Raw genomic sequence first — 24598 nt, 5'->3', positions numbered from 1 at the left:
CTACCCAGTGGGCTGTCACAGTCATATAGTCCTGACCCTGCCCTGCTCCACTTGTCCACATGTCCGTGGTTAAGTGGACATTGGGTACAACTGCATTTTTTAGGACACTGGTGAGTCTTTTTCTGACGTCCGTGTACATTCTCGGTATCGCCTGCCTAGAGAAGTGGAACCTAGATGGTATTTGGTAACGGGGGCACACTGCCTCAATAAATTGTCTAGTTCCCTGTGAACTAACGGCGGATACCGGACGCACGTCTAACACCAACATAGTTGTCAAGGCCTCAGTTATCCGCTTTGCAGCAGGATGACTGCTGTGATATTTCATCTTCCTCGCAAAGGACTGTTGAACAGTCAATTGCTTACTGGAAGTAGTACAAGTGGGCTTACGACTTCCCCTCTGGGATGACCATCGACTCCCAGCAGCAACAACAGCAGCGCCAGCAGCAGTAGGCGTTACACGCAAGGATGCATCGGAGGAATCCCAGGCAGGAGAGGAATCGTCAGAATTGCCAGTGACATGGCCTGCAGGACTATTGGCATTCCTGGGGAAGGAGGAAATTGACACTGAGGGAGTTGGTGGGGTGGTTTGCGTGAGCTTGGTTACAAGAGGAAGGGATTTACTGGTCAGTGGACTGCTTCCGCTGTCACCCAAAGTTTTTGAACTTGTCACTGACTTATTATGAATGCGCTGCAGGTGACGTATAAGGGAGGATGTTCCGAGGTGGTTAACGTCCTTACCCCTACTTATTACAGCTTGACAAAGGGAACACACGGCTTGACACCTGTTGTCCGCATTTCTGTTGAAATACCTCCACACCGAAGAGCTGATTTTTTTGGTATTTTCACCTGGCATGTCAACGGCCATATTCCTCCCACGGACAACAGGTGTCTCCCCGGGTGCCTGACTTAAACAAACCACCTCACCATCAGAATCCTCCTGGTCAATTTCCTCCCCAGCGCCAGCAACACCCATATCCTCCTCATCCTGGTGTACTTCAACACTGACATCTTCAATCTGACTATCAGGAACTGGACTGCGGGTGCTCCTTCCAGCACTTGCAGGGGGCGTGCAAATGGTGGAAGGCGCATGCTCTTCACGTCCAGTGTTGGGAAGGTCAGGCATCGCAACCGACACAATTGGACTCTCCTTGTGGATTTGGGATTTCGAAGAATGCACAGTTCTTTGCTGTGCTGCTTTTGCCAGCTTGAGTCTTTTCATTTTTCTAGCGAGAGGCTGAGTGCTTCCATCCTCATGTGAAGCTGAACCACTAGCCATGAACATAGGCCAGGGCCTCAGCCGTTCCTTGCCACTCCGTGTCGTAAATGGCATATTGGCAAGTTTACGCTTCTCCTCCGACAATTTTATTTTAGGTTTTGGAGTCCTTTTTTTTCTGATATTTGGTGTTTTGGATTTGACATGCTCTGTACTATGACATTGGGCATCGGCCTTGGCAGACGACGTTGCTGGCATTTCATCGTCTCGGCCATGACTAGTGGCAGCAGCTTCAGCACGAGGTGGAAGTGGATCTTGATCTTTCCCTAATTTTGGAACCTCAACATTTTTGTTCTCCATATTTTAATAGGCACAACTAAAAGGCACCTCAGGTAAACAATGGAGATGGATACTAGTATACAATTATGGACTGCCTGCCGAGTGCAGACACAGAGGTAGCCACAGCCGTGAACTACCGTACTGTACTGTGTCTGCTGCTAATATAGACTGGTTGATAAAGAGATGTCTATGTAACTATGTATGTATAAAGAAGAAAGAAAAAAAAACCACGGTTAGGTGGTATACAATTATGGACGGACTGCCTGCCGAGTGCAGACACAGAGGTAGCCACAGCCGTGAACTACCGTACTGTACTGTGTCTGCTGCTAATAATATAGACTGGTTGATAAAGAGATGTCGTAGTAGTATGTATGTATAAAGAAGAAAGAAAAAAAAACCACGGTTAGGTGGTATACAATTATGGACGGACTGCCTGCCGAGTGCAGACACAGAGGTAGCCACAGCCGTGAACTACCGTACTGTACTGTGTCTGCTGCTAATATAGACTGGTTGATAAAGAGATGTCTATGTAACTATGTATGTATAAAGAAGAAAGAAAAAAAAAACACGGTTAGGTGGTATACAATTATGGACGGACTGCCTGCCGAGTGCAGACACAGAGGTAGCCACAGCCGTGAACTACCGTACTGTACTGTGTCTGCTGCTAATATAGACTGGTTGATAAAGAGATGTCTATGTAACTATGTATGTATAAAGAAGAAAGAAAAAAAAAACCACGGTTAGGTGGTATACAATTATGGACGGACTGCCTGCCGAGTGCAGACACAGAGGTAGCCACAGCCGTGAACTACCGTACTGTACTGTGTCTGCTGCTAATATAGACTGGTTGATAAAGAGATGTCTATGTAACTATGTATGTATAAAGAAGAAAGAAAAAAAAACCACGGTTAGGTGGTATACAATTATGGACGGACTGCCTGCCGAGTGCAGACACAGAGGTAGCCACAGCCGTGAACTACCGTACTGTACTGTGTCTGCTGCTAATATAGACTGGTTGATAAAGAGATGTCTATGTAACTATGTATGTATAAAGAAGAAAGAAAAAAAAACCACGGTTAGGTGGTATACAATTATGGACGGACTGCCTGCCGAGTGCAGACACAGAGGTAGCCACAGCCGTGAACTACCGTACTGTACTGTGTCTGCTGCTAATATAGACTGGTTGATAAAGAGATGTCGTAGTAGTATGTATGTATAAAGAAGAAAAAAAAACCACGGTTAGGTGGTATACAATTATGGACGGACTGCCTGCCGAGTGCAGACACAGAGGTAGCCACAGCCGTGAACTACCGTACTGTGTCTGCTGCGACTGGATGATAAATGATATAAAAAATATATATATATCACTACTGCAGCCGGACAGGTATATATTATATATTATATAATGACGGACCTGCTGGACACTGTCTGTCAGCAGAATGAGTTTTATTTTTATAGAATAAAAAAAACAACAACACACAAGTGAAGTCACACGACGAGTGTTTAACTTTTTCAGGCAATCACAATATAAGTATACTACTAACTATACTGGTGGTCAGTGTGGTCAGGTCACTGGTCAGTCACACTGGCAGTGGCACTCCTGCAGCAAAAGTGTGCACTGTTTAATTTGAATATAATATTATGTACTCCTGGCTCCTGCTATAACTGGCACTGCAGTGCTCCCAAGTCTCCCCCACAATTATAAGCTGTGTGAGCTGAGCAGTCAGACAGATATATAATATATATAGATGATGCAGCACACTGGGCTGAGCCTGAGCAGTGCACACAGATATGGTATGTGACTGAGTCACTGTGTGTATCGCTTTTTTCAGGCAGAGAACGGATATATTAAATAAACTGCACTGTCTGGTGGTCACTCACTATATAATATTATGTACTCCTGGCTCCTGCTATAACCTATAACTGGCACTGCAGTGCTCCCCAGTCTCCCCCACAATTATAAGCTGTGTGAGCTGAGCAGTCAGACAGATATATAATATATATAGATGATGCAGCACACTGGGCTGAGCCTGAGCAGTGCACACAGATATGGTATGTGACTGAGTCACTGTGTGTATCGCTTTTTTCAGGCAGAGAACGGATATATTAAATAAACTGCACTGTCTGGTGGTCACTCACTATATAATATTATGTACTCCTGGCTCCTGCTATAACCTATAACTGGCACTGCAGTGCTCCCCAGTCTCCCCCACAATTATAAGCTGTGTGAGCTGAGCAGTCAGACAGATATATAATATATATAGATGATGCAGCACACTGGGCTGAGCCTGAGCAGTGCACACAGATATGGTATGTGACTGAGTCACTGTGTGTATCGCTTTTTTCAGGCAGAGAACGGATATATTAAATAAACTGCACTGTCTGGTGGTCACTCACTAGTAAACTCTCTGCACTCTCTACACTTCTACAGTACTCCTCCTAGTCCTAAGCTCCAGTAAATCTCTCTCTCTTATAATCTAAATGGAGAGGACGCCAGCCACGTCCTCTCCCTATCAATCTCAATGCACGTGTGAAAATGGCGGCGACGCGCGGCTCCTTATATAGAATCCGAGTCTCGCGAGAATCCGACAGCGTCATGATGACGTTCGGGCGCGCTCGGGTTAACCGAGCAAGGCGGGAGGATCCGAGTCTGCTCGGACCCGTGAAAAAAACCATGAAGTTCGGGCGGGTTCGGATTCAGAGAAACCGAACCCGCTCATCTCTAATATAAATGGGATGTGCTTAGAGTCTGGTACTGGAATATGTACCCCACAGATCACACTGACTCTCCCTATATAAATGGGGTGTGCTTAGAGTCTGGTACTGGAACATGAACCCCACAGATCACACTGACTCTCCCTATATAAATGGGGTGTGCTTAGAGTCTGGTACTGGAACATGAACCCCACAGATCACACTGACTCTCCCTATGTAAATGGGGTGTGCTTAGAGTCTGGTACTGGAATATGTACCCCACAGATCACACTATGTAAATGGGGTGTGCTTAGAGACTGGTGCTGGAACATGAACCCCACAGATCACACTGACTCTCCCTATATAAATGGGGTGTGCTTAGAGTCTGGTACTGGAACATGTACCCCACAGATCACACTGACTCTCCCTATGTAAATGGGGTGTGCTTAGAGACTGGTACTGGAACATGAACCCCACAGATCACACTATGTAAATGGGGTGTGCTTAGTGTCTGGTACTGGAACATGAACCCCACAGATCACACTGACTCTCCCTATGTAAATGGGGTGTGCTTAGAGTCTGGTACTGGAACATGAACCCCACAGATCACACTGACTCTCCCTATGTAAATGGGGTGTGCTTAGAGACTGGTACTGGAACATGAACCCCACAGATCACACTATGTAAATGGGGTGTGCTTAGAGTCTGGTACTGGAACATGAACCCCACAGATCACACTATGTAAATGGGGTGTGCTTAGAGTCTGGTGCTGGAACATGAACCCCACAGATCACACTATGTAAATGGGGTGTGCTTAGAGTCTGGTGCTGGAACATGAACCCCACAGATCACACTATGTAAATGGGGTGTGCTTATAGTCTGGTAGAACCCCACAGATCACACTGACTCTCCCTATGTAAATGGGGTGTGCTTAGAGTCTGGTACTGGAACATGAACCCCACGGATCACACTATATAAATGGGGTGTGCTTAGAGTCTGGTACTGGAATATGAACCCCACAGATCACACTGACTCTCCCTATATAAATGGGGTGTGCTTAGAGTCTGGTACTGGAACATGAACCCAACAGATCACACTGACTCTCCCTATATAAATGGGGTGTGCTTAGAGTCTGGTACTGGAACATGAACCCCACAGATCACACTGACTCTCCCTATATAAATGGGGTGTGCTTAGAGTCTGGTACTGGAATATGAACCCCACAGATCACACTGACTCTCCCTATGTAAATGGGGTGTGCTTTGAGTCTGGTACTGGAACATGAACCCCACAGATCACACTGACTCTCCCTATGTAAATGGGGTGTGCTTAGAGCCTGGTACTGGAACATGAACCCCACGGATCACACTGACTCTCCCTATGTAAATGGGGTGTGCTTAGAGCCTGGTACTGGAACATGAACCCCACAGATCACACTGACTCTCCCTATGTAAATGGGGTGTGCTTAGAGCCTGGTACTGGAACATGAACCCCACGGATCACACTGACTCTCCCTATGTAAATGGGGTGTGCTTAGAGCCTGGTACTGGAACATGAACCCCACCGATCACACTGACTCTCCCTATGTAAATGGGGTGTGCTTAGAGTCTGGTACTGGAATATGAACCCCACAGATCACACTGACTCTCCCTATGTAAATGGGGTGTGCTTTGAGTCTGGTACTGGAACATGAACCCCACAGATCACACTGACTCTCCCTATGTAAATGGGGTGTGCTTAGAGCCTGGTACTGGAACATGAACCCCACGGATCACACTGACTCTCCCTATGTAAATGGGGTGTGCTTAGAGCCTGGTACTGGAACATGAACCCCACAGATCACACTGACTCTCCCTATGTAAATGGGGTGTGCTTAGAGTCTGGTACTGGAACATGTACCCCACAGATCACACTGACTCTCCCTATATAAATGGGGTGTGCTTAGTGTCTGGTACTGGAACATGTACCCCACAGATCACACTGACTCTCCCTATGTAAATGGGGTGTGCTTAGAGTCTGGTACTGGAACATGAACCCCACAGATCACACTGACTCTCCCTATGTAAATGGGGTGTGCTTAGAGTCTGGTAGAACCCCACAGATCACACTGACTCTCCCTATGTAAATGGGGTGTGCTTAGAGTCTGGTACTGGAACATGTACCCCACAGATCACACTGACTCTCCCTATATAAATGGGGTGTGCTTAGTGTCTGGTACTGGAATATGAACCCCACAGATCACACTGACTCTCCCTATGTAAATGGGGTGTGCTTAGAGTCTGGTACTGGAACATGAACCCCACAGATCACACTGACTCTCCCTATGTAAATGGGGTGTGCTTAGAGTCTGGTGCTGGAACATGTACCCCACAGATCACACTGACTCTCCCTATGTAAATGGGGTGTGCTTTGAGTCTGGTACTGGAACATGAACCCCACGGATCACACTATATAAATGGGGTGTGCTTAGAGTCTGGTACTGGAACATGAACCCCACAGATCACACTGACTCTCCCTATGTAAATGGGGTGTGCTTAGTCTGGTGCTGGAACATGAACCCCACAGATCACACTGACTCTCCCTATGTAAATGGGGTGTGCTTAGAGTCTGGTACTGGAACATGTACCCCACAGATCACACTGACTCTCCCTATATAAATGGGGTGTGCTTAGTGTCTGGTACTGGAACATGTACCCCACAGATCACACTGACTCTCCCTATGTAAATGGGGTGTGCTTAGAGTCTGGTACTGGAACATGAACCCCACAGATCACACTGACTCTCCCTATGTAAATGGGGTGTGCTTAGAGTCTGGTAGAACCCCACAGATCACACTGACTCTCTCTATGTAAATGGGGTGTGCTTAGAGTCTGGTACTGGAACATGTACCCCACAGATCACACTGACTCTCCCTATATAAATGGGGTGTGCTTAGAGTCTGGTACTGGAACATGAACCCCACAGATCACACTGACTCTCCCTATGTAAATGGGGTGTGCTTAGAGTCTGGTAGAACCCCACAGATCACACTGACTCTTCCTATGTAAATGGGGTGTGCTTAGAGTCTGGTGCTGGAACATGTACCCCACAGATCACACTGACTCTCCCTATATAAATGGGGTGTGCTTAGAGTCTGGTACTGGAATATGAACCCCACAGATCACACTGACTCTCCCTATGTAAATGGGGTGTGCTTAGAGTCTGGTACTGGAACATGAACCCCACAGATCACACTGACTCTCCCTATGTAAATGGGGTGTGCTTAGAGCCTGGTACTGGAACATGAACCCCACAGATCACAATGACTCTCCCTATGTAAATGGGGTGTGCTTAGAGCCTGGTACTGGAACATGAACCCCATAGATCACACTGACTCTCCCTATGTAAATGGGGTGTGCTTAGAGTCTGGTACTGGAACATGAACCCCACGGATCACACTGACTCTCCCTATATAAATGGGTAGTGCTTAGAGTCTGGTACTGGAACATGAACCCCACAGATCACACTGACTCTCCCTATGTAAATGGGGTGTGCTTAGAGTCTGGTACTGGAACATGAACCCCACAGATCACACTGACTCTCCCTATATAAATGGGGTGTGCTTAGAGTCTGGTAGAACCCCACAGATCACACTGACTCTCCCTATGTAAATGGGGTGTGCTTAGAGTCTGGTACTGGAACATGAACCCCACAGATCACACTGACTCTCCCTATATAAATGGGGTGTGCTTAGAGTCTGGTACTGGAACATGAACCCCACAGATCACACTGACTCTCCCTATATAAATGGGGTGTGCTTAGAGTCTGGTACTGGAATATGAACCCCACAGATCACACTGACTCTCCCTATGTAAATGGGGTGTGCTTTGAGTCTGGTACTGGAACAAGAACCCCACAGATCACACTGACTCTCCCTATGTAAATGGGGTGTGCTTAGAGCCTGGTACTGGAACATGAACCCCACGGATCACACTGACTCTCCCTATGTAAATGGGGTGTGCTTAGAGCCTGGTACTGGAACATGAACCCCACAGATCACACTGACTCTCCCTATGTAAATGGGGTGTGCTTAGAGTCTGGTACTGGAACATGTACCCCACAGATCACACTGACTCTCCCTATATAAATGGGGTGTGCTTAGTGTCTGGTACTGGAACATGTACCCCACAGATCACACTGACTCTCCCTATGTAAATGGGGTGTGCTTAGAGTCTGGTACTGGAACATGAACCCCACAGATCACACTGACTCTCCCTATGTAAATGGGGTGTGCTTAGAGTCTGGTACTGGAACATGAACCCCACAGATCACACTGACTCTCCCTATATAAATGGGGTGTGCTTAGAGTCTGGTACTGGAACATGAACCCCACAGATCACACTGACTCTCCCTATGTAAATGGGGTGTGCTTAGAGTCTGGTGCTGGAACATGAACCCCACAGATCACACTGACTCTCCCTATATAAATGGGGTGTGCTTAGAGTCTGGTACTGGAACATGAACCCCACAGATCACACTGACTCTCCCTATGTAAATGGGGTGTGCTTAGAGTCTGGTAGAACCCCACAGATCACACTGACTCTCCCTATGTAAATGGGGTGTGCTTAGAGTCTGGTGCTGGAACATGTACCCCACAGATCACACTGACTCTCCCTATATAAATGGGGTGTGCTTAGAGTCTGGTACTGGAATATGAACCCCACAGATCACACTGACTCTCCCTATGTAAATGGGGAGTGCTTAGAGTCTGGTACTGGAACATGAACCCCATAGATCACACTGACTCTCCCTATGTAAATGGGGTGTGCTTAGAGCCTGGTACTGGAACATGAACCCCATAGATCACACTGACTCTCCCTATGTAAATGGGGTGTGCTTAGAGTCGGGTACTGGAACATGAACCCCACGGATCACACTGACTCTCCCTATATAAATGGGTAGTGCTTAGAGTCTGGTACTGGAACATGAACCCCACAGATCACACTGACTCTCCCTATGTAAATGGGGTGTGCTTAGAGTCTGGTACTGGAACATGAACCCCACGGATCACACTATATAAATGGGGTGTGCTTAGAGTCTGGTACTGGAATATGAACCCCACAGATCACACTGACTCTCCCTATGTAAATGGGGTGTGCTTAGAGTCTGGTACTGGAACATGAACCCCACAGATCACACTGACTCTCCCTATATAAATGGGGTGTGCTTAGAGTCTGGTACTGGAACATGAACCCCACAGATCACACTGACTCTCCCTATGTAAATGGGGTGTGCTTAGAGTCTGGTGCTGGAACATGAACCCCACAGATCACACTGACTCTCCCTATATAAATGGGGTGTGCTTAGAGTCTGGTACTGGAACATGAACCCCACAGATCACACTGACTCTCCCTATGTAAATGGGGTGTGCTTAGAGTCTGGTAGAACCCCACAGATCACACTGACTCTCCCTATATAAATGGGGTGTGCTTAGAGTCTGGTACTGGAACATGAACCCCACAGATCACACTGACCCTCCCTATGTAAATGGGGTGTGCTTAGAGTCTGGTAGAACCCCACAGATCACACTGACTCTCCCTATGTAAATGGGGTGTGCTTAGAGTCTGGTGCTGGAACATGTACCCCACAGATCACACTGACTCTCCCTATATAAATGGGGTGTGCTTAGAGTCTGGTACTGGAATATGAACCCCACAGATCACACTGACTCTCCCTATGTAAATGGGGTGTGCTTAGAGCCTGGTACTGGAACATGAACCCCACAGATCACAATGACTCTCCCTATGTAAATGGGGTGTGCTTAGAGCCTGGTACTGGAACATGAACCCCATAGATTACACTGACTCTCCCTATGTAAATGGGGTGTGCTTAGAGTCTGGTACTGGAACATGAACCCCACAGATCACACTGACTCTCCCTATGTAAATGGGGTGTGCTTAGAGTCTGGTAGAACCCCACAGATCACACTGACTCTCCCTATATAAATGGGGTGTGCTTAGAGTCTGGTACTGGAACATGAACCCCACAGATCACACTGACCCTCCCTATGTAAATGGGGTGTGCTTAGAGTCTGGTAGAACCCCACAGATCACACTGACTCTCCCTATGTAAATGGGGTGTGCTTAGAGTCTGGTGCTGGAACATGTACCCCACAGATCACACTGACTCTCCCTATATAAATGGGGTGTGCTTAGAGTCTGGTACTGGAATATGAACCCCACAGATCACACTGACTCTCCCTATGTAAATGGGGTGTGCTTAGAGCCTGGTACTGGAACATGAACCCCACAGATCACACTGACTCTCCCTATATAAATGGGGTGTGCTTAGAGTCTGGTACTGGAACATGAACCCCACAGATCACACTGACTCTCCCTATGTAAATGGGGTGTGCTTAGAGCCTGGTACTGGAACATGAACCCCACAGATCACAATGACTCTCCCTATGTAAATGGGGTGTGCTTAGAGCCTGGTACTGGAACATGAACCCCACGGATCACACTATGTAAATGGGGTGTGCTTAGAGTCTGGTACTGGAACATGAACCCCACAGATCACACTGACTCTCCCTATGTAAATGGGGTGTGCTTAGAGCCTGGTACTGGAACATGAACCCCACAGATCACAATGACTCTCCCTATGTAAATGGGGTGTGCTTAGAGCCTGGTACTGGAACATGAACCCCATAGATTACACTGACTCTCCCTATATAAATGGGTAGTGCTTAGAGTCTGGTACTGGAACATGAACCCCACAGATCACACTGACTCTCCCTATGTAAATGGGGTGTATGTGACACATCAGACGTTCTGCCTTTTATTCCCCTCATTACTCTGTGTAATAAGTGTGGGAGGAATGCGGCAGTAATTCACAGTGTTAAGGCACTTCTGTCGCGCGAGTCACGTTCCCAGGGGATGTAGCCAGATGTGCCCCTTTCTCTGTGCTTCGCAGCACCGCACTCCCGTTATCCTGATTACCTCCAGGCACCGTGTGATGGAATGGTAAATGTAACAATGACGTATAAGACAAGACTGACTATAGTGTTACATGAGGGGATGTGGAGCTAATCAGAGAGTGACAGAGAGGATGCTGGGACTCACCAGTACAGCTACGGATCCGCGTGGTGTTAGAGGATGTCTACATGACATGAGAGATGTGATAAATCTGTAGAAGCATCCTGTGCTGACACCGCACTGTGCATCCTGTGTTACTGGCACATCACCAGCCCACAGCTTTTCTCAATGCCAGAGAAGCAATACTGCGGTGCACAGCCAGGGGATCACTGCCTAGTCTATCGCTGTATTATTATTCTACAAATGTGCATTCAGAAACCTTACATCATCGCTAGGAATAGATCTGACATACAATGGTCACACTACAGCTATTCTCAATGCCAGAGAAGCGATGCTGCGGTGCACAGCCAGGGGATCACTGCCTAGTCTGTCCTGTATTCTTATTCTACAAATGTGCATTCAGAAACCTTACATCATCGCTAGGAATAAATCTGGCATACAATGGTCACACTACAGCTTTTCCCAATGCCAGAGAAGCAATACTGCGGTGCACAGCCAGGTGATCACTGCCTAGTCTGTCGCTGTATTATTATTCTACAAATGTGCATTCAGAAACCTTACATCATCGCTAGGAATAAATCTGACATACAATGGTCACACTACAGCTTTTCCCAATGCCAGAGAAGCAATACTGCGGTGCACAGCCAGGGGATCACTGCCTAGTCTATCATTGTATTCTTATTCTACAAATGTGCATTCAGAAACCCTACATCATCGCTAGGAATAGATCTGGCATACAATGGTCACACTACAGCTTTTCTCAATGCCAGAGAAGCGATACTGCGGTGCACAGCCAGGGGATCACTGCCTAGTCTGTCGCTGTATTCTTATTCTACAAATGTGCATTCAGAAACCTTACATCATCGCTAGGAATAGATCTGGCATACAATGGTCACACTACAGCTTTTCTCAATGCCAGAGAAGCGATACTGCGGTGCACAGTCAGGGGATCACTGCCTAGTCTATCGCTGTATTCTTATTCTACAAATGTGCATTCAGAAACCTTACATCATCGCTAGGAATAAATCTGACATACAATGGTCACACTACAGCTTTTCCCAATGCCAGAGAAGCAATACTGCGGTGCACAGCCAGGGGATCACTGCCTAGTCTATCATTGTATTCTTATTCTACAAATGTGCATTCAGAAACCCTACATCATCGCTAGGAATAGATCTGGCATACAATGGTCACACTACAGCTTTTCTCAATGCCAGAGAAGCGATACTGCGGTGCACAGCCAGGGGATCACTGCCTAGTCTGTCGCTGTATTCTTATTCTACAAATGTGCATTCAGAAACCTTACATCATCGCTAGGAATAGATCTGGCATACAATGGTCACACTACAGCTTTTCTCAATGCCAGAGAAGCGATACTGCGGTGCACAGCCAGGGGATCACTGCCTAGTCTGTCGCTGTATTCTTATTCTACAAATGTGCATTCAGAAACCTTACATCATCGCTAGGAATAAATCCGGCATACAATGGTCACACTACAGGTATTCTCAATGCCAGAGAAGCGATACTGCGGTGCACAGCCAGGGGATCACTGCCTAGTCTGTCGCTGTATTTTTATTCTACAAATGTGCATTCAGAAACACTACATCATCGCTAGGAATAGATCTGGCATACAATGGTCACACTACAGCTTTTCTCAATGCCAGAGAAGCGATACTGCGGTGCACAGCCAGGGGATCACTGCTTAGTCTATCGCTGTATTCTTATTCTACAAATGTGCATTCAGAAACCTTACATCATCGCTAGGAATAAATCTGGCATACAATGGTCACACTACAGCTTTTCTCAATGCCAGAGAAGCGATACTGCGGTGCACAGCCAGGGGATCATTGCCTAGTCTGTCGCTGTATTCTTATTCTACAAATGTGCATTCAGAAACCCTACATCATCGCTAGGAATAAATCCGTCATACAATGGTCACACTACAGCTATTCTCAATGCCAGAGAAGCGATACTGCGGTGCACAGCCAGGGGATCACTGCCTAGTCTATCGCTGTATTCTTATTCTACAAATGTGCATTCAGAAACCCTACATCATCGCTAGGAATATATCTGACATACAATGGTCACACTACAGCTTTTCTCAATGCCAGAGAAGCGATACTGTGGTGCACAGCCAGGGGATCACTGCCTAGTCTGTCGCTGTATTCTTATTCTACAAATGTGCATTCAGAAACCCTACATCATCGCTAGGAATAAATCTGGCATACATTGGTCACACTACAGCTTTTCCCAATGCCAGAGAAGCGATACTGCGGTGCACAGCCAGGGGATCACTGCCTAGTCTATCTCTGTATTCTTATTCTACAATGTGCATTCAGAAACACTACATCGTCGCTAGGAATAGATCTGGCATACAATGGTCACACTACAGCTTTTCTCAATGCCAGAGAAGCGATACTGCGGTGCACAGCCAGGGGATCACTGCCTAGTCTGTCGCTGTATTCTTATTCTACAAATGTGCATTCAGAAACCCTACATCATCGCTAGGAATAAATCTGACATACAATGGTCACACTACAGCTTTTCTCAATGCCAGAGAAGCGATACTGCGGTGCACAGCCAGGGGATCACTGCCTAGTCTGTCGCTGTATTCTTATTCTACAAATGTGCATTCAGAAACCCTACATCATCGCTAGGAATAGATCTGGCATACAATGGTCACACTACAGCTTTTCTCAATGCCAGAGAAGCGATACTGCGGTGCACAGCCAGGGGATCACTGCCTAGTCTGTCGCTGTATTATTATTCTACAAATGTGCATTCAGAAACCCTACATCATCGCTAGGAATAAATCTGGCATACAATGGTCACACTACAGCTATTCTCAATGCCAGAGAAGCGATACTGCGGTGCACAGCCAGGGGATCACTGCTTAGTCTATCGCTGTATTCTTATTCTACAAATGTGCATTCAGAAACCCTACATCATCGCTAGGAATAAATCTGGCATACAATGGTCACACTACAGCTTTTCTCAATGCCAGAGAAGCGATACTGCGGTGCACAGCCAGGTGATCACTGCCTAGTCTGTCGCTGTATTATTATTCTACAAATGTGCATTCAGAAACCCTACATCATCGCTAGGAATAAATCTGACATACAATGGTCACACTACAGCTATTCTCAATGCCAGAGAAGCGATACTGCGGTGCACAGCCAGAGGATCACTGCCTAGTCTGTCGCTGTATTCTTATTCTACAAATGTGCATTCAGAAACCCTACATCATCGCTAGGAATAAATCTGACATACAATGGTCACACTACAGCTATTCTCAATGCCAGAGAAGCGATACTGCGGTGCACAGCCAGGGGATCACTGCCTAGTCTGTCGCTGTATTCTTATTCTACAAATGTGCATTCAGAAACCCTACATCATCGCTAGGAATAAATCTGGCATACAATGGTCACACTACAGCTATCTCAATGCCAGAGAAGCGATACTGCGGTGCACAGCCAGGGGATCACTGCCTAGTCTGTCGCTGTATTATTATTCTACAAATGTGCATTCAGAAACCCTACATCATCGCTAGGAATAGATCTGACATACAATGGTCACACTACAGCTATTCTCAATGCCAGAGAAGCGATACTGCGGTGCACAGCCAGGGGATCACTGCCTAGTCTGTCGCTGTATTCTTATTCTACAAATGTGCATTCAGAAACCTTACATCATCGCTAGGAATAGATCTGGCATACAATGGTCACACTACAGCTTTTCGCAATGCCAGAGAAGCGATACTGCGGTGCACAGCCAGGGGATCACTGCCTAGTCTGTCGCTGTATTCTTATTCTACAAATGTGCATTCAGAAACCCTACATCATCGCTAGGAATAGATCTGTCATACAATGGTCACACTACAGCTTTTCTCAATGCCAGAGAAGCGATACTGCGGTGCACAGCCAGGGGATCACTGCCTAGTCTGTCGCTGTATTCTTATTCTACAAATGTGCATTCAGAAACCCTACATCATCGCTAGGAATAGATCTGACATACAATGGTCACACTACAGCTTTTATACCTCTATCCATGAAGCTGGAACAGGTAGATTTCTCCTGAAGGCCTCTTGTATAAAGTTCCTTTACACAACTGCTCTATAGGGATGGCCATCGACCATCGATGATTCATAATCATGGTACATGGCCAACATTGAATGTTTCTTACATTAATGGGGGAGAACCAGGTGGTTTCCCTCCATCAATGGCACAGCACCCGCGAAGCCCGCCGCCAGGTTTTGTTTGGTCACCACTGGCCAGTCTTCCAAAGAACAGGGACGACCATGGGTTGGTGAAACCCTCGATGGTCATTCACTGCATAGTTGGCAACCATCGATGGCCACTTACTATATGGTACTGCTCTATGGGGGAGATTTATATGGCTAACACTGAGCCAGGCAGTCAGGAAGCTCCTGGGGGGTCATGTGATAGCAGAGGAAGAAGGGGGCGGGGTCACGAATGTAGCTGCCTTGATAGTTGCATGATAATTAGAAAACGATACATTATTATTAGCAGATGGATCAAAACATGAACATCTTTATGGGGGCGAGTTTGATGCATTTTGCACTTTATTTACTGTAAAATAGAAAGTTAATTAAAAATAGCCTATTTACATACATATAGTGAGGTGTATACATCGCATGCCATTGACAAGTCTGCATCAATAGCATTTGTCCCCAGATTAGGTCAAGCACTATCACATACAATTATACAAATATTTTGTACCATTTGTTTTGTTTTAAAAATACGCATTTGCCATTAGACATCGATAAAACATTAAAACTCTCTAAGGGTGGGTAGACACTCGGCCATGTGCTGTATGAGTGACGTCGCCTACTGTGTCCCCTTCCCTGCCGCGGTGGTTGGCAGCAGTGCGTACATATTGAGCAATATGACAATGATATCGCACAGTGACGTCACGCCGCGGCCGGGCATGCATGGCAGACAGCGAGGGTCGTTAACGACCCACAGGCTGCGCATCGCTTGTCGGCAGCAACATACACACTTAGCGATATATCAAACAACGTCGCTCAGGAAGGGTCAAAATGAGTGACGTTGTTTAATTTATTGCTAAGTGTGTACCCACCTGACTACAGCAGAAATAACGCCAATAATGAGCACCAATCAGCATCAGCAGTGTGTTTATAAACAGCCAGTCACCAATCTTTGCTGTTGCTCCGGACTGTAGACAACCCTGCCCTAAAGGAGCAGCAATGCAACTTTTTATCATATTAAGTCCCATTTAATAACATTCTGTCTTTGAGTTCTTAAAGAATTTCCAGGTCAGATAGGCTTGATTTTCACAACACAACATTTATGCAGAGAATTGTTTGATTTACCTTAAGCCTGAATAAATGAGGAGGTTATTGCATTTTGGGTTCAGTCAGGAAGAAAGTGAGCACTCCGCAGAATTCAGCTCTTGAGCTAGCACTTAGCAATGGCAAAGCATTATGGGTGAGATCAATCGGGGGGGGGGGGGGAATTTTGTCATTTTTAGGAAGACCGCGTAATTTGTTTTTTATTATTCCCTTCACATGCCTGTGTCTCACATACACAGGTGGCTCTTGTCGTACAGTCAGTGATTTTAGATGTGGGAAATGTTTTCACTGAAATATGGTAGTGTGTAGTATAGTGTATTATGTAGTGTAGTATTGGACTGTCTGCCCCTCTCTGGGAGAATGGGATTGACCCCTTGGGCACTTCACAACCCTACAGCAGGGGTGGACTGGCAGTCTGGACCTTCTGATAAATGGCGGAAAGGCTGATGGGCCGGGCCGGCCACTCTGCTCAGCCGGCATGCTCAGATGGGGCATAGATATACAGATGGAGCCTTGCTCATCTAGTCTTCTCTGCTGCACCTAGGTGCACCAAGGCTTATTAGCATAAGCCTTTCATCTAATGTACAATACAGAGAGAACAATACAGCAGGGGATTAAGGGGGACAGCCCTGGCTTAGTTACTCCTATTACAGGGATAGATGAGCAGGGCTCCATCTGTAGATAAAACAAAAAACTATCAGTGACATCTCAGATGTATCAATCATAGTGACCCCTGTGATACATCGGGCGGGAATTAATGGATAGTCTGATGTATCACAGGGGTCACTATGACTGATACATCTGAGATGTCACCAATATGGCCGCTGTCACATCCCGCCTGGCGCATTTCTCCGTTTATACTGTACGGTGACTGCATGCTGTGTTTTCCCTGCAGAGGAAGACGGGACGCCGAGCTACGACAGAACGCAGATGAACATGCAGCAACGCACATTACCTATACCGCCTGGCCCGCCCATAGATGTGCCAGATCACAGCGCCAACCAGAATCCTCCAGCCCCGCACAGACAACAGGCGCCGACTAAGTCAACAGCCAGGAGAGGCAAGCAAGCCAACCAGAGGCACCCGCCACCGCAGGAGCAGACGGACAGGGTGCCCGGGCATCACCAAACGCTGACTGCACAACCCAGCAAGCCGGCTCTACCAGCAAATCACCCAAATGAGCAGCCGCCAAGACCACAGCCACGCACCAAGTCTAAGGCACCGCGGCAGCACCGGAAACCGCCCTAGCCAAGAGCAGGTACTTATTTACTAATAATGGCAGAGACTAAGGGGCTTATTCTGAGCTTATTCTGGACGCTCCATTCACCTCACCGCACGTCCCTGCCAGGTACAGCCCGTATCTCAGGCTACATGACCATTACATGCACACAGGATATTTCACCCACACAGCCCCCTAGCCCTGGAACTAACTGGCCTTGAGACTGGCTGGAACCATGGTGGGGGGGCATAGGGGCGTGGCTTCACGGAAAAGGGGTGTGGCCACAAAATAATACCAATTCATATAATGGTGCACAGTAGTCTCCATTATTCAAATGACACTGCACAGTAGCGCCACTACACCAGGTAGAGCCCCTTTTTCACATTACGGTGGACAGATTCCCCTTTTTACACATTATGGCAGACAGCGTTACACATTACGGGTAGACAGCGTCCCCTTTTTACACATTATGGCAGACAACGTCCCCTTTTTACACATTACGGCAGACAGCGTCCCCTTTTTACACATAACGGCAGACCGCGTCCCCTTGTTTACACATTACGGCAGACAGCGTCCCCTTTTTACACATTACGGCAGCCAGCGTCCCCCTTTTTACACATTACGGCAGACAGTGTCCCCTTTTTACACATTACGGCAGACAGCGTCCCCTTTTTACACATAACAGCAGACAGAGTCCACCTTTTACACGTTACGGCAGACAGCGTCCACCTTTTATACGTTACGGCAGGATAGGTCTCCCTTTTACACATTATGACAGGCAGAGTCCCCCTTTAACACAGTACGGCAGGCAGATTCCCCCTTACACCCCCCCTACCCTTAGAGTGTAGTGTAGTGTAGTGAAGTGTACTGTGGTGTAGTCTAATATACTGTAGTGTAGTGTACTGTAGTGAAGTGTAGTGTAATATAGTGTAGTGAAGTGTAGCGTAACATAGTGTAGTGTACTGTAGCGTAGTGTAGTGTACTGTAGTGTAGTGTAGTGTACTGTAGTGAAGTGTAGTGTAATATAGTGTAGTGAAGTGTAGCGTAACATAGTGTAGTGTATTGTAGCATAGTGTAGTGTAGTGTAGTGTAGTATAGTGTAGTGTCTGTGTAGGCACTTACGTGATGTGTACGTTCTTCCAGCGCTGTTGCCTGCTCCTGACTCCTCCTGACTGTCCACTTCACAGGCAGAGAAACTCAGCCGCAGAGCTGCCTGGACCTCAGCAGCAGTGGCGGCTTAAGCTGGACACAGGCAGGCGGGCGGGCGGCGGCTTCAGCGGGACACATGTGCGTGGGCGGCGGCTTCAGCGGGACACAGGCGGGCGGGTGGCGGCTTCAGCAGCAGGACATAATCGGGCGGCAGCGGCTTCAGCGGGACACAGGCGGGCGGGCGGCGGATTCAGCAGCAGGACACAATCGGGCGGCAGCGGCTTCAGCGGGACACAGGCGGCGCCGCCTAAAGCAGTGAATCCGCGCCCGTGCGGGTGTGATGCTCGATGGTGCGCCCTCAGTGCATTAGCGCTGTGGGCAAGGCACCATCGGCACACACCTAGTTACGGCTCGGGCATGCACTCACCCTGCCCCCATGTAAATGCACCCCCCTCCTGTCCCCATGTAAATGCACCCCCGTCCTGTCCCCCTGTAAATGCACCCTCCCCCTGTCCCCATGTAAACGCAGTCAGCCTGCCCCCATGTAAATGCACCCCCCTCCTGTCCCCATGTAAATGCACCCCCGTCCTGTCCCCCTGTAAATGCACCCCCCCCTGTCCCCATGTAAACGCAGTCACCCTGCCCCCATGTAAATGCACCCCCCTCCTGTCCCCATGTAAATGCACCCCCCCCTCCAGTCCCCATGTAAATGCACCACTCTGTCCCCTGTGAGACCCCTCCAACTTACATGTGTCTCGGACAGCCTACATGCTCAGTCCTCTCACTGTGACACTGGCTGGTGCTGCGGTGCTGAGGTGGGCTGCAGCTGGGCAATGGAGCTGAGGCGCCTATGGCTAGGGTTTGCTGGTGGGTTCTCCTCGCTCCATACAGCGGAGCTGAGGCAGTCTGTGGCGGGGAGATGCTGGCGGGTCATCGCTGCTCCGTACAGCGGAGCTGAGGCAGTCTGTGGCAGGGAGATTATGGCGGGTCCTCTCTGCCCCGTACAGTGGAGATGAGGCACCTACGGCTGGGGTATGCTGGGGGGTCTCCATGCTCCGAGGTGGACTGCAGCCGGCTGGCCCTCCGTGCTCCAGCACATTATCTAGGCGCCGTATGAACTGTGCCATTTGCGCAGCGCAGTGCTCCTCTGGGAAGGGTGCCTGCAATTCAGCAATGTCCCTCCGAAGGTACTGGTCTTCTAAACAGGACAGTGATAGTGCGCTCCCCAGGGCCCTGCGCTGTGTGCGAGGCACCACTCGCACACACCTAGTTACGGCTCTGGTGGGGGGACGCCATAGTGCAGGCTCCCCTCTATGGTGTCACCAACCTGGGCTGGTAAAGCCTAGTGCTGGTTAGAGGAAAATCACAGGGGATCCCCTAATCGGTTTTCCTGCCCCCCCCCTGGCCTGGCTGAGACCTGGGGGGATGGGGGTGCAGGTGAATCCGTATGTTTCATTATTATTATTATTATTATTATTATCATGAGACATATGCACGGGTGCAGCAGGGAACTACTCCGATCTGTGCCCTCATTTCTCCTCCTTCCTTGGGGATGAAAGTCGTTATTTCCCAGCTGCAGGGGCATTAGCCACCATCTACCCGGTGTGCCGCGTTACTGCGTGCCAGAGCTACCCTCTTATATCCTACCTCCTGCTTTAGGTCTGCTGTTGCTTATACTGCTCACAGGTGAACCGGACCCACTCTGCGCTAATACTACGCTACAGTGCGCGGCCTTCTCCTGCTGCGCATCCGCTCTGCCCACTGGTGTCTTCTCTGTGTCTGTTCCGCTCTGCCCACTGGTGTCTTCTCTGTGTCTGTTCCGCTCTGCCCACTGGTTTCTTCTCTGTGTCTGTTCCGCTCTGCCCACTGGTGTCTTCTCTGTGTCTGTTCAGCTCTGCCCACTGGTGTCTTCTCTGTGTCTGTTCCGCTCTGCCCACTGGTGTCTTCTCTGTGTCTGTTCCGCTCTGCCCACTGGTGTCTTCTCTGTGTCTGTTCCGCTCTGCCCACTGGTGTCTTCTCTGTGTCTGTTCCGCTCTGCCCACTGGTGTCTTCTCTGTGTCTGTTCCGTTCTGCCCACTGGTGTCTTCTCTGTGTCTGTTCCGCTCTGCCCACTGGTGTCTTCTCTGTGTCTGTTCCGCTCTGCCCACTGGTGTCTTCTCTGTGTCTGTTCCGCTCTGCCCACTGGTGTCTTCTCTGTGTCTGTTCCGCTCTGCCCACTGGTGTCTTCTCTGTGTCTGTTCCACTCTGCCCACTGGTGTCTTTTCTGTGTGTCTACCCGACTACCCTAACAGTGGGGAGCATCAGAAATTGTGGCGCCTAGTATAAATGACTAAGGCTGCCCCCTGTCAAAGTCAGAAAAATATCACGCTACACATTGCCATATTTGCATGGGCTCTCCCGTGCGTGCGCATACTCGCTGTTGCGTGCACCCGCAGGCGCACGGTATGCGCATTTACGGTAAAGTTTATGTGCGTCTAGCGGGCGACTCAATCGTTACATATTTTAACCATATAATGTATTTTGTAGATTATGGTCCCTTTGATAGAATCTGAAAGTTTAGTTAATGTAGCATGTTCATAGACAAAGAGATCCCTCTTTGTTTGATACGAAGGGTCAGACAGGGGTTATACAGTGGTGTTTAGTATCCATCGGAAGAGTATTTAATTAGCAATATTCCGGTGTTGGTTTGAAGCAGATTAATCGCTCGTGCGAATAGTTATGGACATAAGAAGTTTATGGACATTTACTATTATTTGCACTTTATTATCCATGCGGCGGGAAACCCAGTTTCCCTCCCACCTGAGCTGTTAGGAATAGTCACAGCCCACCTGTATGAACCAACCTATGACCTTTTGTTATAATGCGAAGACGAATTCCTGAGTCCAATGAACAATAAGAATATAGGGACCATTGTACTGTATTTTGTGTAGGGTATAAAAGGACAAGCCGATCTGGGCCAGCTCTCTATTCTCTTCAACGGTTCTCATCACTGATAATCGGGAGCTGGATATCCAGAAGGCGCATGCGATTGTTTCCCTTTGTGCGTAAGGTTCTCTGCAATCATATTGTCTTTATTGTTATTATAAGCCATTCTCTCTCGTTCTCTCTCACTTTTTCTCTCTCTCTCTCTCCTTTCCCCCTTTAAAAGTAATTGTATCTCTATTGTATTTTATGTGTAGTTACTTGGTTAGATATTCTATGTTATTTTGGTAGTGTATAACTTGTATTGTATTATTCTTTTTGAACGTTCATTCTTTTCCTTAAAAGGCGTTAGACCCTTAGACCGGTATTTGAGTGTTTATTATATTGCTAAGGGGTTCTCTGAGCGTCACATACGCTCATACTAACAAGGTTACACTGTGTTGCATTTACGTCTTATCACTGCACAAGGGTTTACAGTATAAGTATATTGTTTATGGTATAGTTAAAAAGGTTTAACACTGTGAGCGTCAGCGCCGCTTGTGATCTCCTCGTGGTCCCAAGCATCCGCTACGCTGATAGCGTATCATTACGTTAGTCGGCAGCCTATAGCGTGCTTGCCTGTACGCTCTAAGCCGTGAGCGAACGTGCCGCTCGTGCGTCTCGACCACGGCTAAGCGTTAGATACGCAACGTGCGTACCCTTAAGGTATTCCATACGCCAATAGCGTACTGTGTTCTTTAACCTTTTAGAGGGTTTTCAGTAAGATAAATATTTGGCTTTATCACCCCCCTAGTACACCTTTTCCTCCCCATACCTACCTAATCCTCCCATCTTTTGGCCAGAAGCCAGGTGGACACAGAGATGTGGCATTACCAGTGGGGTGTGGTGATCTAGGTAGGTATGGAGAATCCGGTGCACTTTCTCCTTCTATGGCAGAGAGGTGAGCGGCACCTGCCCCCAGTCACTGTAATTACATGTGTAAAGTGGATGTTGGGCTGGGTTTGATGTTATTACAATAATTGTATCTTTTTGCCTCACAGGGAACCTTGTGGCCACTCTGAGAATGACATCACTCCGTGACCTCACAAACTCGGACCGATCTATAGTTTCCCTAGGTCTGTGTGACAACCCCGGCCTACAAAGGATAAGAGGGATTCTTGCCTCAAGAACATCTATATATTGTATATTATTGTGTATATATCTGCTATATTATATACTAGTGATTGCCGTGGCTTCGCTTTCGTGGATCTCCGTTATTACTCAGTGGAACTAATGTTACAAAGACAGTAGTGGCATCTAATACTGTGATGTATAGTTTATATTGTACACACTGATCACACACTTTCTTTATAAACAATATTTGCAGTTTTTCCTTCAGGGTGTGACACAATAATATGCTTGGGGCTACTAACTGGTGAGCAAGCCACGTAACGCTGCCCGTGGGAGAAGCATCTGGTCCTGAGCTCTATGTCTGCAGTCCTGAGCTATTCTTGTACAGTACACGCTTGCCTACTCTCCCGGAATGGACGGGAGGCTCACGAAAATTGCGCGGCCTTCCCGACTCCCCGGAAGAACAAGCAGGTCTCCGGATTTTTAAGGCCCACCTCTGTCCGTCCGCCCACTTAGTGAGTAAAGTGGGTGGTCCGGGCAGTCGATGATGCGATTCTTGCTGAATTGCGTCATCATAGCCACGCCCCCTGCAGTACAATGCTGGTAATATCGGCATTACAGAGCAGGGGTGTGTGGCTTCAATGTTCCGCCTCCGCACCGCCCCCTCTATACATCATAGCCCTGTCCCGCATCCCCCCTGCTGAGCCGACCTGGCTGCTCTCTCCCGGGGGGTCCCGGATCACAACCCCCCTAAACCCTGACCAGGATCCAACTAGACCACCTTGCGTTGGTTTCGTGCAGTGGTGAATAATATACGTGTCACGACGGGGCGTATGGAGAGCTGGATGCATTTGCATGAATATGTAAAACTGCAATAATGGCTACAGTGCATCCGGAAAGTATTCACAGCGCTTCACTTTTTCCACATTTTGTTAAGTTACAGCCTTACTAAAAAATTGAATAAATTCATTCCCCCACCCCCTCAAAATTCTACACACAATACCCCATAATGACAGCGTGGAAAAAGTTTTTTGAGATTTTTGCAAATTTATTAAAAATAAAAAACTAAGAAATCACGTACATAAGTATTCACAGCCTTTGCTCAATACTTTGTTGATGCGCCTTGGGCAGCAATTACAGCCTCAAGTCTTTTTGAATATGATGCCACAAGCTTGGCACACCTATCTTTGGCCAGTTTTGTCCATTCCTCTTTGCAGCACCTCTCAAGGTCCATCAGGTTGGATGGGAAGCGTCGGTGCACAGCCATTTTTAGATCTCTCCAGAGATGTTCAATCGGATTCAAGTCTGGGCTCTGGCTGGGCCACTCAAGGACATTCACAGAGTTCTCCTGAAGCCACTCCTTTGATATCTTGGCTGTGTGATTAGGGTTGTTGTCCAGCTGAAAGATGACCCGTTGCCCCAGTCTGAGGTCAAGAGCGCTCTGGAGCAGGTTTTCATCCAGGATGTCTCTGTACATTGCTGCATTCATCTTTCTTTATATCCTGATTAGTCTCCCAGTTCCTGCTGCTAAAAAACATCCCCGCAGC

At 47.8% G+C, this 24598-nt stretch overlaps 1 protein-coding gene across 4 annotated transcripts in view; it reads left to right on the top strand.

Moving 5' to 3' along the window:
• The window catches only part of CD2 (CD2 molecule), a 147734-nt gene extending 124560 nt beyond the window's left edge, over window positions 1-23174 (top strand). For all 4 annotated transcript variants that reach the window (XM_063950564.1, XM_063950566.1, XM_063950565.1 and 1 more), the window contains 2 exons: window positions 17547-17909; window positions 22982-23174. In XM_063950564.1, coding sequence (XP_063806634.1) covers window positions 17547-17899 — 353 coding nt within the window. In that variant the 3' untranslated portion in view covers window positions 17900-17909; window positions 22982-23174. The remainder of the gene's footprint in view (window positions 1-17546; window positions 17910-22981) is intronic.
• The last annotated feature ends 1424 nt before the right edge of the window (window positions 23175-24598 follow it).

Source organism: Pseudophryne corroboree, chromosome 2 (genome assembly GCF_028390025.1).
Source record: "Pseudophryne corroboree isolate aPseCor3 chromosome 2, aPseCor3.hap2, whole genome shotgun sequence".
Lineage (NCBI taxonomy): Eukaryota > Metazoa > Chordata > Amphibia > Anura > Myobatrachidae > Pseudophryne > Pseudophryne corroboree.
Note: the sequence above shows the minus strand (reverse complement) of the source record. Positions and strands in the feature narration are given on the sequence as shown.